This window comes from Trachemys scripta, chromosome 4 (assembly GCF_013100865.1).
Source record: "Trachemys scripta elegans isolate TJP31775 chromosome 4, CAS_Tse_1.0, whole genome shotgun sequence".
NCBI classification, from domain to species: Eukaryota; Metazoa; Chordata; order Testudines; family Emydidae; genus Trachemys; species Trachemys scripta.
The window spans coordinates 59,159,595-59,177,321 of NC_048301.1; the positions used below are offsets into that span (position 1 = coordinate 59,159,595).

The 17,727-nt window shown below is 46.8% G+C and overlaps 1 protein-coding gene and 2 long non-coding RNA genes across 4 annotated transcripts in view; 1 reads left to right on the forward strand and 2 right to left on the reverse strand.

The window, feature by feature from the left end:
- CCDC9B (coiled-coil domain containing 9B) overlaps nucleotides 1–3,945 on the reverse strand; it is a 110,519-nt gene extending 106,574 nt beyond the window's left edge. For both annotated transcript variants that reach the window (XM_034769029.1, XM_034769030.1), the window contains exon 1: nucleotides 3,727–3,945. In XM_034769029.1, the coding sequence (XP_034624920.1) occupies nucleotides 3,727–3,738 (12 nt within the window). In that variant the 5' untranslated portion in view covers nucleotides 3,739–3,945. The remainder of the gene's footprint in view (nucleotides 1–3,726) is intronic.
- On the forward strand, nucleotides 1,089–15,653 carry LOC117876722. The gene is made up of 3 exons (XR_004645531.1): nucleotides 1,089–1,175; nucleotides 14,030–14,189; nucleotides 15,253–15,653. It is a non-coding gene; the product is annotated as an uncharacterized LOC117876722 (long non-coding RNA).
- Nucleotides 9,553–12,661, reverse strand: LOC117876721. Its single transcript, XR_004645530.1, has 2 exons — nucleotides 12,073–12,661; nucleotides 9,553–10,367 (listed from the first exon to the last, which is right to left on the reverse strand). It is a non-coding gene; the product is annotated as an uncharacterized LOC117876721 (long non-coding RNA).
- Nucleotides 15,654–17,727: the final 2,074 nt, after the last annotated feature.

The following is a 17,727-nucleotide window of genomic DNA, read 5'->3' on the forward strand; positions in this document are numbered from 1 at the left end:
TGGGTATCCACCAATGCTTGCATAACCATAGAAAAGTAGCCCTTTCTGTTTGATGTACTCTGTAGCAAGGTGGTCTGGTGCCATAATAGGGTTGTGCTCTATATCTATCGCTCCACCGCAGTTCAGGAACCCCATAGCTGCAAATCCATCCACTGTGTCCTGCAGATTGCCAAGAATCACGATCCTACATAGCAGGAGATGATTAATGGCCCTGCACACTTGCATGACAATAGCCCACAGTGGATTTTCCAACTCCAAAATAATTTTTCCCAATGATTTGTAGCAATCTAGTGTTGCATGTTTCTACAGTGTGATCGCCACTCATTTCTCCACTGCCAGTGCAGCTTCCATTTCGATGTCCCTGACCTGGAGTCCTGGGGTGAACTCAGCACACAGATTCAGGAATGTGGCCTTGAGCATCCTAAAGTTCTGCAGCCACTGCTTGTCATCCCATGCCTGCATTACGATGCAATCCCATCAGCACTCTGGTGTTGGGGGCATTTGGGCGGCCGGGGCTGGAGCGGAAAGGCCAGCAGCTGTGTTGGGGGGACTCTGGGATCCGGTGGGGAAGGGGAGGGGCCTCTGGCCCTGGCAGACGGGGCGGAGCCGGGGGCTAGCCTCCCCCAATGGGTGATTCACGTGTTTAAGTTAGACTGTAATGTTAGAAGCATATTTTAAGTCTTGTTTGTTTGTAACCATTTCTGTCCCAATTCCATGTACCTACTTGATGTCACTTAAGCCTATGTCCTTTTGTTAATAAACTTGTTTCACGTTTACTATAAACCAACTCAGTGCTGTGCATTGAAGTGGAGGGTGTGTAAACCCCAGTGAAGCCAACAGCCTGCTGTGTATTTTCTCTTTCCAGGACCAGCAAACTTGATCATTTCTGTGAGGGTGCAGTGAGAGGGACTGGGCACTGCAGGGGAGACAGTTTTGGAGAGCCTGAGGACTGGAGGAGCAGAGTAACCAGGCTGGTGGGAGTCAGGGTCAGGCCATTGTGCTGGGAGGAGGCTGCTGGTGTCAAGACACTGAGCCAAAGCAGCACAGCATAGAAGCACCCAGGCTTACTGGGCAGGCAGTGACACAACCCCTTACTGGTCTGGGTGAGCCCCCTAAAGCATCACAAAAGTGAAGAGGAACACCAGGCCCATTTGGAAGTGCAGGAAGAACCTTAGGTAAGCAGAGAGAATTAAATCATTCTATGTACATATAATTTGGAGAGGTATTCAGATACCAAGGAGAAGGGCACCATATAAGCACCATGATAGATCAGATCAAATAGCATATTTGGGTTGTAAGCTCTCTGGGGCAGCGACTGTCTTTTTGTTTTGTGTTTGTGCAGCACTTAGTACTACGGAGCCTAAATACAGTGAGGATACAAAACAACAAGTAATAATAATTACCAAACTAAAATTTGCTCAGAATTTAATATCACTGCTCTTAAAAAAAAGTGCCATGAGATCGTTAGTCACTAGAGGTGGCCAGGACCACAGTTTTTTTAACATCACAGTGGGGAAGGGTGCCAACTAGGTCACCAGTACCACTTCCTGCAGCACGTAAGTGTTCCTTGGGGGTCTCCCATCCTAGTACTGACTGAGTTGTGTTTGGCCCTGATCCTGCAATGAGCTCCATGCAGGCAGACCCCCTGGCCCCAAGAAGAGCCTCATTGACATTAATGGGCTCCCCTGTGGGCACAGAGATCCACTGCATATAGCACATTGCATGATCAGGACCTAGACTGTAAGATGCGATGGGATCAAGGAACAGGAGCGAATGTGTTCAGAAACCAGTGAGGGAAAAGATAACTAAACTGATTTGCTAAAATGCACCTCCCATTCTGTTTCAACATATTTTCATTTGTGTCATGATTGAACATGAATTCCATCAGTAACAGAGTCATACTTTTTGAATGATGCTGTAACAGTCCTTCATAAAGACCTACAATTTGCAAGCCAGTCCCGCAAAATTTTCCTAATGGGCCATTTTTTATTGTTTTTATTTTTGCAGGTGAGTGAAATATTCTTTCTTCATTATCATCAATCATCTAGTGGCAGATGAGCAGATTTTGCACCTAGGAAGGTACATTTTATGACAATTTGCAAGACTGGTTTAATCTGAATTTAGGATCGCCCTAAACAGACTCTGTTTTGAGTGTGTTGAGTTGGCAGGTTATGTATTTGCAGAGTGGTGGGCGTGTTGCCTTTTTCAGGGTGGGATCAGTGTATTGTGTTCCTTGAAATATACACCTTTAACTTTTAAATTCATGTAAATGGAGAACGGCAGAGCTGCATTCCAGGAAAGCCATTGCAAACCCAGATTTTTTTAGAAGGCAAATCAGAACTGCAAAAGACCTGTTAGGTCATCTAGTTCCTCTCCTGGTTGTGCAAGATTGTTCCCTATTGTATATTTGTCAGTGTTTGTCCAGTTTGAAATGAATCTAGCAACGGGGCTTCTACCATTTTCCTAGGGAGATTATTCCAGTCTGATAGATGTCCCTGCTAGAGAAGTTTTGCTGCTATTCAACCTATTTTTGGGTGATGGGGAGGGGTGCTCAGTTTCATCAAAATACTTGGGGAAGCAAAGGGAAATCCACACCCGCCCCACTCAGAAAAACATAGCAACCGAACAAAAACAACTTGTGCACAGAAACGCAAAGCAGCATTTTGAGCCCTGACATTGATTCTCTGGGGAGCACTGATTGTACGTCCAAGCATGGTCAGCGTTTTCTTACTAGCTGCTGCTCTGAGCCAGTCAATAACAAGGGTATGTGCCCATTCCTGAGCTGCTGGGAAGAATGCCAGCTGCGCTGCCACTTAGGATGAAAAGTGGCTACACTTCACCTACCCGGCATAAAGCTCTTCCGGGGAACCAAGGCACCCGTATGTCACAGTGACTACAGCAGGGAGTTATAAATGGGTTTGGCAGAACAAGTGTGCAGTGTGCTATGAATCAGAAAGCAGAGCCTGATGCCTCTTGAGACAGAGAGTGAGCACTGTAGAGAAAGACCTCTTTCTATTAAAAATGAAAATGTAACAAAAGGAGGCGAGGGAAGCAAGAGGCAATGTGCTTCAGTTACATGGCAATGTCGCATTCTATCCCCCCACTCCTAACACATGCACCCTATTATGCAACTCATCAGTGCCTGAGAGCACCTCTTGTCTCAGTAATCATCTTTCTATGTGCATCTTTCCCTGTAGACTTTCACAATCAGCTGTTTCTGAAGTGAGAGAGCTCAGAAGGGAGTGAGGGTGAGAGAGAGAGAAAAGGTGGGGGAAGGGAAAGGGAGAGAGGGACAGGCCCCTAAACTAGCATTTCTCTTTGAAATCCAGTGCACAAGCTCTCTAAGAAATATTCTCTGCCTCTGATCTGACAGCTGTAGCTGAAAGCCCCCTGACTCCCAGTACTAGGATGAGTAACGTCCAGCATGACCTGGCTTTATGGGTTTTTTCCTCCCAATGCCCCCACCCTTCTGGATAAGAACATCATCCTGAGCCAGCGACTGCAAACTGCCCCAGTGATCAGTACATGAAATCCGGCATATGAAATCCACTCCCCTCCCTCCCACGCATCTCAGATCATTTTAGATACACAGCTGTTGGCAACAAACAACCCCCCAAAACAACAACAACAAAAAGAGAGTGAGCGCAAGTCACTTCTTGGCATTTTTAAAAGAGAAATGAATCCCCCTCCCACTCCCCTTCCAGTAACAACAAAGGCAGCACTCACAGATCGCTGCATTTTGGACCTCGGCGGTGAAGCCTGGTGGATTCCAAAGCAGAGCTAAAAGAGGAGAGCCATCAGACGGCCTTTCTCAGCACTGGTTGCACAGCATACAAGATCATGTTTTGATTACAAAAGCCTCGTCTGGGCTCCCAGCCAAGAGCACGGGCTGCCTAATATACCAAGCACAGACAGGGTATTTGAGAGCCTGTGTCCTCCTCTCAATCTCACTCTCTTTTTTAAAAGAAACACTCCCCTTCCCCCCACCCCCCCACCCCCGATGACTTCCTTTAACTCGCTGATGCCAGAACCCCACATGGGAAAGTGTAAACCGTGACGAACAGTGAAAAATGGATTTGCAAACAAACAGCCTGACTTCACTCCATGGCTGTTCACGGTGGTCATGTTTTTTGGTTTGCATGGCTATTTGGATGGCTGGCAGCCTGGCAGGTATTCATGAAAATGTTCTTGGATCCTGACTGTCATCAATTCTAGCATGAACGACCCTTCATCTGAAAATTTGTATCAGAGGCACCTTATTGTCTATTTGCTTTTTGATATTTTCCTGTTTAAATGTTTCACTCATCTAATCAGGTACTAGAGACAATACCATGTGGCGTATGTGACCAAGCATACAGCATGAATAACGAATAGGAAACAGCTAAGATGAATGGTTCTCGAGAAACCCACAGGGTGAAAACTGTTCATCCAAACAATCCAGCGAATAGATCATAAATAACTAATACATTTGCTGAAATCAGGATTGGTTCCTAAATGATTTGCAAGCAGCAAAAGGCCTACATTTGTTAGGCATATTCTTGGCAATGAATAATTTGACCGCCTCTTAAGATAAGCTACTAAGAAGATAGAAGAGATAGGAGAGAGTGAAGGCACGAATCTTTCCTGATCACATTTTCCCTTGATGGGAATAGTTGTTTTAGTTTATTAGCATCCTCAAAGTGACCTTCCTGGGAGACATGGAGAAATGGTCAGAAGCATTGCGATAATGATGGAAAAGGTTTGCCATTTCCCAGCTCACATATTGGCAGTAGCAGGTGGATGGATAGAGTGCATTTGTGCTCTGACCCAACTCTTCCATTACAGACACCCTCATGTGGATACTTAGAAGATCTCCTCCCATCCCCATTCTTGTTTGCCTATGCTGAAAATATTATTTCAGCTTCTTGTCCTGGTCCTGCTTTGCTCTCCTTTAGCATAGCCAGCCTATCCTCTCTCTCACCCTCTGAATGATCTTGCCCTGTCTGAAGTCCTTGCAGGCTAACAAGAGAAAGAAACACCATCAGGGGATTATTTTGGTGTCCACAATATCTCCACATGACAGGTCACAGCCAAAAGGTACTTGCGTCCTTTGATGGAGAAGCCCCAGCATTAACATCCTATTCCTCTCCAACAACTTCCTCACACACATGTTGCTGAATGGTTCACTGCATCACAAAGACACAGGCACAATTAGGCCAGAGTGTGTTATTGTCTTATGCTCACCTGGACCGTGGTCCAAAACCCATTGAAATCAATGGAAAGACTACCATTGATTTCAATGGGCTTTGGACCAGGCTCATAGTCTGTGCAGAGTCATCATAACTATCTTGGCTCAGAGCCCAGACCAGAGTGGAGCCGGCAGAATGACTTAGTGACAGTGCTTTGGGGGAAGGATTGCCTCATATTGCCCAGCGGCAAGCCTTATGGATGATAAAGGGAATCCCCTGCAGCCCGCAGCAGGAAGGATGGTGCCTGTGAAATGAGGCCTTATGAAGCAGGAGAGCAAATCGAGGGATCTGCGGGGGGTTGCACAAGACACTGTTGGGGGAAAGGAGGCTGGAAGCCAAGGGTGCCCTGCGAGCCATCTGGCTGAAGCCACTGAGATGACTGAATGAGAGAAACAGAACTTGGGAGACAGGCCAGTCCTCGCTTACAGACAGCCCCCCAACCTGAAGCAAATACTCACCAGCAACTACACACCACACCACAGAAACACTAACCTAGGAACCAATCCCTGTAACAAACCCCCTTATCTACTCTGTCCCCAAATCTACTGTAGCAACACCATCAGAGGACCCAACCACATCAGCCACACCATCAGGGGCTCATTCACCTGCACATCTACTAAACTGATATATGCCATCATGTGCCAGCAATGCCCCTCTGCCATGTAGATTGGCCAAACCGGACAGTCATTATGTAAAAGAATAAATGGACACAAATCTGACATCAGGAATGGTAACATACAAAAGCCAGTAGGAGAACACTTAAATCTCCCTGGACACTCAATAACAGATTTAAAAGTAGCCGTCCTTCAACAAAAATACTTCAAAAACAGATTTCAAAGAGAAACTGCAGAGCTACAATTCATTTGCAAACTTAACACCATTAACCTGGGTTGAATAGGGACTGGGAGTGGCTGGCTCACTACAAAAGCAATTTTCCCTCTCTTGGTATTGACACCTCCTCCTCAATTATTGGGAGTGGACCACATCCACCCTGACTGAATTGGCCTTGTCAACACTGGTTCTCCACTTGTAAGATAACTCCCTTCTCTTCATGTTGCAGTATATTTATGAGTGTATCTGTAATTTCCACTCCATGCATCTGAAGAAGTGGGTTTTTACCCACGAAAGCTTATGCCCAAATAAATCTGTTAGTCTTTGAGGTGCCACCGGACTCCCCGTTGTTTTTGTGGATACAGACTAACATGGCTACCCCTCTGATACTGGTCAAATGCTTGTGTTTACACAGAGAACTACCTTAATAATTGCTGACATTTTGATAGACGCTTTCATCCCAAAGAATCCCCAGAACAGTTTGCAAACTGTTCACAAGGACCTTCACCTCAGCAAGGGCTGAAATGCAGCCATCTCTAAAGCAAAATGTGGCAGCTGACAACAGCACACAGCAACTCTACATAGCAGTTAAAGTATGGAAGTGAATCTTATGTCTTTGTGAAACAGCAACAGTGCTTTCAGAAGGCAGAATCTAATTCTCCAAAGTGGGATTCGGCTAAGACACCTGAGTTAACACACCTGCTCTTATAAAAAGTGTCAGGAGATCTTTAATGAACATGAATGGCCAAGAGGTCAATTTTATGTCTTGGGTCTGATTCTGGGCTCTGTTGAGGCCCCTTTCTGGTGGCTGAGGTGCTTAACCAGTTCTTGAGGAACACCCCAGTGAAGGGGCAGTGCATGGCTGGCATAGATGGCTGTTGGTTGGCCACACAGCAGCTGGTGCATAGGCATGTTGGGAAGTGACTGAGGGTGGGAAAGGAAGGAAGGAAGTGACTGGCCATCAGTGCCTATGGACTGCCCATCAGTGGCTCTGGGCTGCTACTGAAAGTTAGGGTCATTTGTGCTGTAGCTCCAGGGATACACAGCACAGAGTCTGATCCAACATCCCTAAGTCTGCACCTTCAGCAGTCAGGTCCCCCCATAGTTCCATGCAGGAGTACTGGTCCACATCCACAGCAAAGCACTCTGCCTACTGAATCATCAACGCTGCTTCCCACAGCTCCTGTGTCAGTTGGAGCTCTCCGTTGCTGGGTGGCAGTGAGATACACATGGGGGAAGACAAGAGCTGAGTGTGACAGTCTGGGACTGTACTGGCCAGGGAAGGAAGTTAGGGTTGTGGCACTACCATACTGTCCCTGCTATTGCCAAATAGCACCTTTCTCTAACCATGCAATGTATTTTCCTTGCTAACATTTTGACCCAGACAGCAATGGGCTCTAGCAGCTGCATAAGGCTGACTTACTCATTGAAAAAAAATTGCGTTCAGCACTTTTGGAGAAACATTAAGGGTTTGTCTACATGGGAGATTTAACCTGAAGCTTTTTGCTGTGCATGAGGTTACATGCAGTGCGGAAGCCACACCAAGAGTGTGTACACAGATCGCCCGGTTCCATCTTTCAATTCAAATTGAGCATACACACAGTGTCGGCTTGCTGTGTGCTACAGGCATGGCATTCTTGGAGGGTATCCCAGGCTCCTTTGCTTTGCTGCTGAGCAGTGTGCATCCTGGGAGTTTTTGCATTATGAATTTTGGAAAGCTAGGTAGATTCCAATTTTTTTTTAATTCCATGTTTGCACTGTCACCACCCTGTACTTCCTTTTTGGGCAGGCTAGCACCATTTTTGCATTGCTGTTGGCAAGCATGGATCCAACAATGGTCTGCGTTGCTATATTGGCAACCGCAAATACACAGAGACTGCTTGAATTCAGCTTTGGACTTCACCCATCGCACCACCAAATAGATATAGGCGTAGTTTGACTCCTATATTTGGAGAGGAGCAGCTCCAGTTAGGCCAATGGGGCCGCACATGGGGGAGGTGGAAAAATTCCACACCTGCCCTAGGCTTGCAGTTTGGGGGGGCAATGCCCTCCTGCCCCTCCAAACTACACCCATGCAAGCAGGTGATGTGATGGCAGCAGCCACTCCTCTGGCAGCAGGAGGAGATTCAGCAGTGGAGGAAGCGGGTTGAGGAAAAAGAGGAGTTCACCAGGTGGTGGATGCTAGGGGACTGACCCCTGGATCAGCTACACACCGTGCAGGACCATTTCTGGGCTCAGGAAACCAGCATGGATCAGTAGGAAAGGATTGTTCTGCAGACCTCAGATGACCAGCAGTGGCGAGAGAATTTCAGGCTGAGGAAAGCAACCTTTCTTGAGATCTGCGCTGAACTGATCCTGGAGCTGCAGCTGCAGTGTACTAACATGCAGTACCCTCACGTCCATGGAGAAGTGGGTCACCATTGTCATCTGGAAGTTGGCCCTGCATGCTACTGGTTGTAGCCAACCAATCTGGTGTAGGGGCATCAACTGTTGGGCCTATTGTCATGCAGATGTGTCATGCCATGGAAAAGGTACTGTGGCACTGGATTAAAAAGCTTAACAGGAGATTATTGATGGTTTTGCAAGCAAGGGGTTCCCAAACTGTATCCGGCATGTGCCTATAATTTGCCCCTTCCCCCCACCAAGGTGCAGAATTTATAAACAGAAAGGGATATTTCTTCATGGTGCTCCAGGGGCTGGTTGACAACTGTGACAAGTTTATGGACATAAATGAAGGATAGCCTGGAAGGGCCCACAATGCTAGGATCTTTTGGGACTCAGTTCTGGTTACATTCATGGAGAAAGGACTGTGTGCCCCCATGATCACTCCAGATATTAAGGGTGTGGAGACCCAGCTTATCTTCTGCTTCCCTGGTTAATGAAGCCATTCACAGGCTGGTTAAGCAGAAGGAAGGACATTTTTAGCTACTGACTCAGCAGTTGCACAATGATAGTGGAGTGTGCATTTGGCTGTTAGAAAGGAAGGTGGTGCTGTTTATGGAATAGGTTGCAAGCAGCAGAAAAAAACTCCATTCCAACTATTATAGCTGCATTCTGCACAATATTTGTGAGAGTAAGGGAAAAAGCCCAAATGATGGGTGGGAGACTAAGGGGCAGACGCATGCTCAGAAGTTCAAGCAGCCAGCAACGCATCCCACAGAAAATGGAAACAGCCAGGACAATATTGCCAGGGAAGCCTATTGTTCCTATTGGGAGTCTCAGGCCTGAAAATGTGCAGCTGTCCATCCAGTGTTAACCTATGGGGGGGTGAGGCGGGGATGGAATGTGAACTGGACACTCTGGTTTCTGGGTGGTGGCAGTGGAACACTGTGGTAATGCTTATTTTACCATGTGTCTCTGCCCACATATTTTTGTGAAACCCTATGATTTATTTCACTTTTAAGGGTTTTCTGTGTTTAATGCAGTGATGACTCATTAGGAATGAATTTTTATCATTTTGTTATTAAACAGCAATTATGTAAAGAGTTTCAACTGAACCAATAAAAAACAATTTTTAGTATGAAACAATACATTTTAAAAAGAATATATTAACTAACAATGGTAAAGAAACCTTTAATTAAAACAACAGTGAAGCCACAACTGAAAGTACAACAGCGCAGAAGAAAAGTATGGGGGGGAATGGGTTTCAAGTCACTGGTGACTTTACACCTTGACTCTGCGCCTTCTTGTTTGTGGGTATTTCTGGGGTTGAGTGGTGTGGCTTGAAGTTACATGTGGTGTTGGAAAGCTCAAAAGAGCTGGGCTCCCAGGTGCAACTGTTCCCTGTGCCCAGAGGTTGGCTCTGTGAAGGGAGTGGCACCTGGGAGTACTGCTGTGGGGGTACAGCAGGGAGGAGTTGCTCGTGTTTTCAGTAGCCTTTATTGCCCAAGGTCTGAAGAACATTGCTGGGTCCTGGCTGATAGGACGGCAGGGCCTGCTGCCCTACCAACAGCATGCTTTGCGGCAGAGCATTTTGGCTTAGTATTGCATCCATGAGTTGCCTCTACATCTTCCTGTCTCTTTCCATGCTCTCTTTGGTCACAGCGATGCTTTCCCTGGCAACCGCCATGCTCTCCTTGGCCATGCCACATTCTCTTGGGAGAGCTCCCTGTCTTTTTCCCTCTCCATCCGACAATACTGCCTTCACCTCTCCGCTATTTTGATTTTTTTTTTGGCGGGGGCGGGGAGACAAGTCTGTGATGAGGTCTGCAAACATTGAATCCTGAGGTTTCCATTTTCATCCCCTCAGGCTGGCCAGCCATTCGGTTGTTGATAGAGGCCCTGTCCTTGAGGGTCTGGCTGTTGCGGCTGTGGGAGTATGAAAAAACACAGTCAGTTATTGTTCATATTTCAGATAGGCTATGATAGCATTTTAATATGCATTTGTGACTCTACCTCCCTGAAATTCTTCCCAGTCTTGGGAGAATCTCAGAGTTAGTAAGTGGTGTGCACACTGGGGTTTTTGTCTGTGCAGCACATGCTGTTTGGTTTTGCCATGGTGCCCTGGAGGCTGGGGAGGAGGGAGGGAAAGAGAAGAAGGAGGGGGAATTACGTTCCTGGTTTGGCTTTGCAGTTTTGTTGTGTGTTGGAGGTGCTTATATGGTGTCGAAGGGACTAAGGGGCGCATACTGGGGAGAGCTGGGTAGTAACCCCTTCTAGGCTGTCCTAACTCTCGATGCTGTTACACTGAGGCAGGTGACTAGGAAGCAGAGCATGGCTTTATTCATAAAGGCAAAGGGCAGACCAGCAAGATATGCTGTGACATTATTCACCAAGATGGTCCCCCCAGGAGTGCTGCAGGAATGGAAGGGAGCTGCGAGCTATACTGGGGGGGCATCACCATGTGGCTATCTGCCATAACGTCCAGACAAAAATGGAGAAATGTCTGTGTCTTAGATTCTGCTTTATCTCCTCTACAGACATGGAGAAAGCACAGCGCAAAATAGATAGGGTTTGGCAATGATTGTCACTTCTTTTCCTGTTTGAATGCTTATTACAGGGCAGTAACTTTTTGTTCCTTTATTGGCCTGCAATTAGGGTGACTAGATGTCCCAATTTTATAGGGACAGTCCTGATTTTTGGGTCTTTTTCTTATATAGGCTCCTATTACTCCCCACCCTTCTGTCCCGATTTTTCACATTTGCTGTCTGGTCATCCTACTTGCAATGTCCATGTGTACCTCATGTCCACTGAGAATACTAACCCAATGTCTTTTTCTAAAAAGCAACAGAGGGTCCTGTGGCACCTTTGAGACTAACAGATGTACTAGGAGCATAAGCTTTCATGGGTAAGAACCTCACTTCTTCAGATGCAAGTCTCAAAGGTGCCACAGGACCTTCTGTTGCTTTTTACAGATTCAGACTAACACGGCTACCCCTCTGATAATGTCTTTTCCTGTAACTGCTGTCTCCATAAACTGTTGAATTTTGCACAAATGAATGTTTTCGTTATTTGAATCTGCCGCAGCAGGGGGGCGAGGTGGGATGGAGGCTGTGGCTCCACCATGCTGCCAGCTGCCTTTTTGAGATGGCAATAGGATGACCAGATAGCAAATGTGAAAAATCGGGACAGGAAGTGGGGAGTAATAGGGGCCTATATAAGAAAAAGGCCCTAAATATTGGGACTGTCCCTATAATATCAGGACATCTGGTCACCCTAGATGGCAAACAGAGGCTGCGGAGAGGAAAGGGGTTTGTTAGGCAGGAGAGATGAAGAGAGGAGAAAGGTAGGTGGGCATTTGCCTTCTGTGGCATGGGCCTGAAAACAGTCCATGGTCAGAGCTCTAGCATGTGACAGAGGCCTATCACCCAGGCGGAGCAGTTGCCAACTTGGAAATGTGTATGGGGAAGGGGGGCATGAGTAGATAGCATGGGCCGAGGGAGGTGGGGGCTGGAGACTCAGAAAGCCTCCTAGCTCTTATCTGCCTAAAATGGCTGAGGCCATGGGACACCCATACCAGAAGCCAGCATGGCAGTACAGCACAATAATAATTAATTTAAAGATAGGTACTTACCTGCCAAAGTTCCCTCCAGGGAATCTGACTCTTGGATCCTGGCCTGGGTTTCTGGCTGGGGCTCGGGCTCCGTTGTTGCCGGGCAGGAATTAGGTTGGCTTTCTACCTGGCCAGCGTCAGGGGCCTGAGTCCCAAAGAGATCTTGGCTCTCAGGGGACAGCTTCTTGCTGGTTTCCTCATGCTCATCCTCCAATGAGCAGGCAGTTGGTTCCACAGTCTTCCAGGGCTAGGTGGTTGTGTAGTGGTGCAAAATCCAGTCCAGTTCCTCAAAAAATGGACAGGTTACTTGTCCCCTCCTGAATTTTTCCTCTTATCCCTGGTTTTAATATAGGTCCTCCTGAGCTGCTTGCTTTTTATCCAGCGTTATTTGGTGTCCTGGTCATGACTTCACTTGGATGTCTGCTTTCCAATGTCCACAAAGAGATCTTTATTCCCATGGCTGGCCACAAGAGCTTCCTGCACCAATGCTTCACCCAGATGGTGATGCACAGCTTCACGTGGCTGCACGAGGCATGTTTTGGGGCTTCTGGAGTACTATCGCAGCAATATTGTAGCAGTGCTGATACACTGAAATCCCTGAACAAATGGGCAAAATCTGGACCCGCACAGCTTTTAAATAGAGGAGGGGATGACCTAGCAACTTGATACCACTGTGGGGGAGGGCACATAGGTAAACAGACAGGTCAGTTATGACTGCCTGCAAAGCAGTGTGGGATAGCCATTGGAGGCATGCCAAAGTGGTGCACAGCAACATTGTGCACACAGTAAATCAAACTAATTTGATTTACAGCAAATTTAGTCCACTTTGCAAGAGGACTCCAGAGTTTGTGATAAATACAGTTAGTGCACTGTGATGGATTGCCTTGTGTGTATGCAAGCTTTTTCAAACCAAATTAACTTGACTTAATGCAGATTAATGCAGATTGTGTAGACAAGCCCTGACCCTGTACCAAATTTGACAGCAAGTTACAGAGCCACAATTTCCTCTCTCTCTAGCTCATGCAAAAAAGACTAACTGAAGGGAGCGTAAATCTTTATTATACTGACTTCTAACTATATAAGCCTTTCTATTTCCGACATATAGACACATTAGTTCTCCTTTATCAACTCTTCCTTATGCTAACACACTGTGACAGTTCTCAGGCTGTTGAGGGGCACCTCCTACTGGATGGGCACTTAAAAGTCCTCAGGGCATCCCCCATCTGCCTAAGTTAGAGTCTCTGTGACACAAATTACATTAGATAGTCTTTTTTGGGGGTGGATGGGGCTTTTGGCTCCCACTCCCCTAGTCCCTTGGGCCTGTCCTCAGATTGTCTAACCCTGAAAGGTAGAGGGAAGCAGCATCAACCACCTAAACAGCTTGCCTCAAGGTTTGCCAAACTTGTCCCAAACCAGCCACCACAGCAGGGACATTGTCTAATTATAAACACAGGGATGGATGGTAAATAGCCTTCCTGAGGGCACCTCCCTTGAAGGCTTCCAGGAATCTCCTTTGGGAGCTGTAGTAGAGCTACCATCTGCTCTCTCCCAGAGCTGACCACAAACTGCTGGAAACAGCCTGTTTTTAAATCCTTATTCCACCCTTGACATGATCGATGAGTGTAGATGGATGGGGCCAGCCTTGCCCATAGCAGCTCTTTAAGCCCTTCATCACCAGTGCAGGGTCTATACACACAGCCTTGCTTGAAATTCTCCACCCTTTTTCTGTTCCATTCTGTGAAGCTCCTTAACAGCTTCTTACTTTAACCTCTCCTCCTTTCCTGACTCCAATCCCTCAGCATGCCTGGCTTCCACTTCCTGTACAACCACTTTTTATCACCAGACGGTAACAAGCATTCCATAGTGAATCTAAACTAGGGGCTAGACTCTCTGTTCCGGCTCAGCTACACTTGGCCCAGAAATGGAAGTAGTGAATGAAGGTGACATTAAGCTGTCTTTGTACTTCCCCTTTTCCCAGCCCTGCAGGGGCCTGCCTGACTCTGCATTGTCTGGGGAAGCCTCTGATGCTGGGAGGAGTCACCGGTGACCAGTTCAGCCAGTCCCAATGGGGCACAAGAGCCTTAATGTGATGAAGAATTGGGCCCTGGTGGTATTGATAATGTGTTCCTCAGAGCTTGGTGAGTTTGTGTAGACCCATGAGCCAGAAAATCGTCAAAGGATTTTTAAAGAAAATCCAGAATGCCTTGCCCCAGTTATCCACTGACTCGTGGAATCGTAGGAATTAGAGTTGGAAAAGACCTGCTCCTTCAAGAGCAGGCCTAGTTTTGTTAAAAAATATTTTCATTAATCTAAGTTCTGCCCAGTTTAGAATATTTTCCAGAGCAAGCTCTCTGCTGTTTTACTGTATCACACATGCCCAGACTGGAACATCCACAACTGAGACTGCACTAAACTCCACTCAGTGTTTTGCTCAAGAGCAACCTCCAGCACACCTCTTAAAATGACAGCTCCCCCTTTGGTGTAGTTTTATCAATGGACAATGCTCAATTGCACCATCTACTGGTAGAAATACCAACTAGAGATTTACAACAATAACCAATTATGACACACCATCTACATTCACTTCTGGGTCTAAAATAAGGGTTTCTTTACAGTCTAGAAACCATTTAAGCAATTAGCAACCAATTCCACGATGCTCACATTCTCCAGTAGTTGAAATAGTACTGTCACCTCATTCAACAATTATCAGTTCAGCTATTACAATAATGATAGCAATCCAGCTCCTCAGTGCACAGCAGTAACATGCATACATGTGTGGGTGAGTGGTTTCTAGTTTTTAAAACACAGTCCTTAGACCTGGGGTTTGTCCATTTCTGCCAGGGCTGCAGATAAAACAAGCAAAGGGAATAAATATTCAAAAAGGAAAGACATGCAAAGGAAATAAAGAAAATAGATTTGAACCCAAAAGGGCTGAAAGATTGTCTGGTTTTGTTTATTTCAGTGGGTTTTATTTCTATGTATTGCACATTAGAAATGTAGATCTTGTCTACTCTTTTTTTCCTGGGAAACTCTATGATTTCTGGAGAACTGATAAGATTGTGACATTGGCGATAACCGTGCCAGTGAAGCCTAGTTAACTGAGGGGACGTATTTATGTGGACTACTTAAACTCTGTGTTCCTTGTTTCGGTTCATACTTATTCAATTCAAAAACTTGAGAGAAAAAATATCTTTGTTACAGATTCAACATTCCGGTCCCTTCAGGTCAAGGCTGAGAAAGTTCACATCTCTCTGATCTCCAATGAGTCTTCTGGTACAACTAGGGAAGGCCAGACTTAACATGCCTGATATTTCTACAAAACACAAACATGCTTCCCCCCACCTCATGAACAACAAAGACAAAGCAACCAGCCTTCCCTGCTTTCTTTACACATCAAGGAGAAACAAAAGAAAAATGTGATGGGGTGTAGAAACCACACATTGGGTTAATGACAGGCCATGGGTGCAATCAGCCCTGCCCTGTTATGCCTGCAGTAGGTGTCAAGGCTGGAGGGAGGAGCTAAAAGGGCTGAATCTGGCTTAGTTGAGAACTGGCTAGGGAAGGAGAGTAGCAGCATGTGCTGCGGACCTGCGGGATCGGTCGACGCTACGCACAGCTCATGCGGCGCTTCATGGTCTCAGACACCATCCGATGGTCCAGGGACATCTACATCGAGCACATCACCGACCACCAACAGTACCAGGAGGCGTGAGCCAGAGTGACCTCGTTCTCCCACTACGAGAAAGGGACCAAATGACCTTCTCCGTTGGATCATATGAACTGGAACCATAAACTCCCTGAACATTAAATCTCACCAAATGAGGGTCAATCCATCCTCCTCATTATATCCACTCATTATACTCCACACCCGAACATAGCCACTCTATGAACTTCATACCCTCATATCTCAATGCCTGTACTTTGACCCATCAACCTTTTACCCCCAGTCGGGGATATTGCAGATTATGTATTCCTTATGCCACCTGATCTTAAACCAAATTTTGCACCCTCGATAATCTATACGTTTATCCCTGATAACCAGAAACTTCTATGCTCAAACTCTGTTCACTTTTTTTTTTAACATCATATTAATAAAATTTGTATTCTGGCTCTTGCTCAGAGAACAAAGGCTGGCTGGAGCCAGGGAGCTGAGTTAGGCCGCTGGTGGACAGAACCTCCTTGAAGGAAGGTACTGTTTCATTAGCACAGAGCGCAGATGAATGCACATTAAGTTGAACGAGTGGAACTGTATTAAACCCTGAGCACTGCCTACTCCTCACATTCCCTGTTTCCACTGGTGTCCTATCAATAGCAGTCCCTCCAGGGCATATGGGTCCTTGACTCCAATTCCAATTCTCATGTTATAGGTATATCTGTAACTGGGAGCCTCAGGCAGTGGGGAAGGAAAGTGGAAGGAAGTGAATTGGCCCAGGATTCTCCATGCTGGTGGAGAGGCCCGTGGGGATCAGGGAGATTCCTGCTGGGCCAGGGACTGCCCTGTGAGGGCAGTAGAGAAAACTCTCCTGCAGCAGAACCAGCTGGGCAGTGGAGAGTGCTAAGAAACTCTGCAGTGAGCCTGGGGGAGAGGCTTAGAGACGGTGATGCTGAGACACAATGAGCTGGGTAAGAGGCTGTGGGAAAGGCTAAAACTAGTGAAGGTAGGCAGTGGTCCAGGAAGGCAGCAAGGGGTCTGCATTTAGTGGTCTTGGTTACCTATTAAAGGGGTCCTGGACTCAGGGCCGGCTCCAGGGTTTTGGCCGCCCCAAGCAGCCAAAACCAAAAAAAAAAAAAAAAGCCGCGATTGTGATCTGCGGCGGCAATTCGGCGGGAGGTCCTTCACTCCCAGGCGGAGTGAGGGACTGTCCGCCGAATTTCTGCCGAATACCTGGACCCTCTCCGGAGTGGCCGCCCCAAGCACCTGCTTGAGAAGCTGGTGCCTGGAGCCGGCCCTGCCTGGACTGGAACTCAGAGGAGAGGAAGGGCCTGGGCACCACACTGGCCCAGCGAGGAAGATGGTTTGGAAATCCCCCTGATCCAAGGGGTAAGGACTTTTGAGACCCCCTGACCCAAGGGGTAGGGACTAGCAAGTCTGGAGTGAGGCTGAAGATCCAATGTGAAGTTGGCAGACTATTGTTTGTTGGCCTGTTGGCTTAAGCCAGAAGGGCCAAATCACAAGAACAGGTGGACAATCAGCAGGCCTACATGGCTGTTTGGAGATGAGTGAGGGGAAGGCTTTGCAATGCCTTGTCAAGCCATAGAGGTGCATTCTGGCAGTGAGTCGCACTCTTACAAAACCAAACCCAAACAAGGCACAAAACTCCTTTTCCCCCTCAATGCCTTTTTGTGACACTGTCACTAAACCTGCTCTGCAATTTATAAACATAGATAGTCAAGTGCTAGGCTGTTTAAGTTTCCATTATAGTCCTGTGAGGAGACACACCTCAGTCTAGAAGAGAGGAGGCTAATGATCTCTTATGGGCTCAGACAGCACTAACCAGACACACCTGTAATGCTTGCTCTGCCTGGAAGGAGGAAGCTTGAAAAGGCTCTTGTGCCCCATCATGTGTATTGCTGTTATGATCAGCTTACCATAACACCAGTCTGCCACATAGGCCTTGGCTACACTTACCCGGTAGTTCGACGGCTGGAAATCGAACTTCTGGGTTCGACTTATCG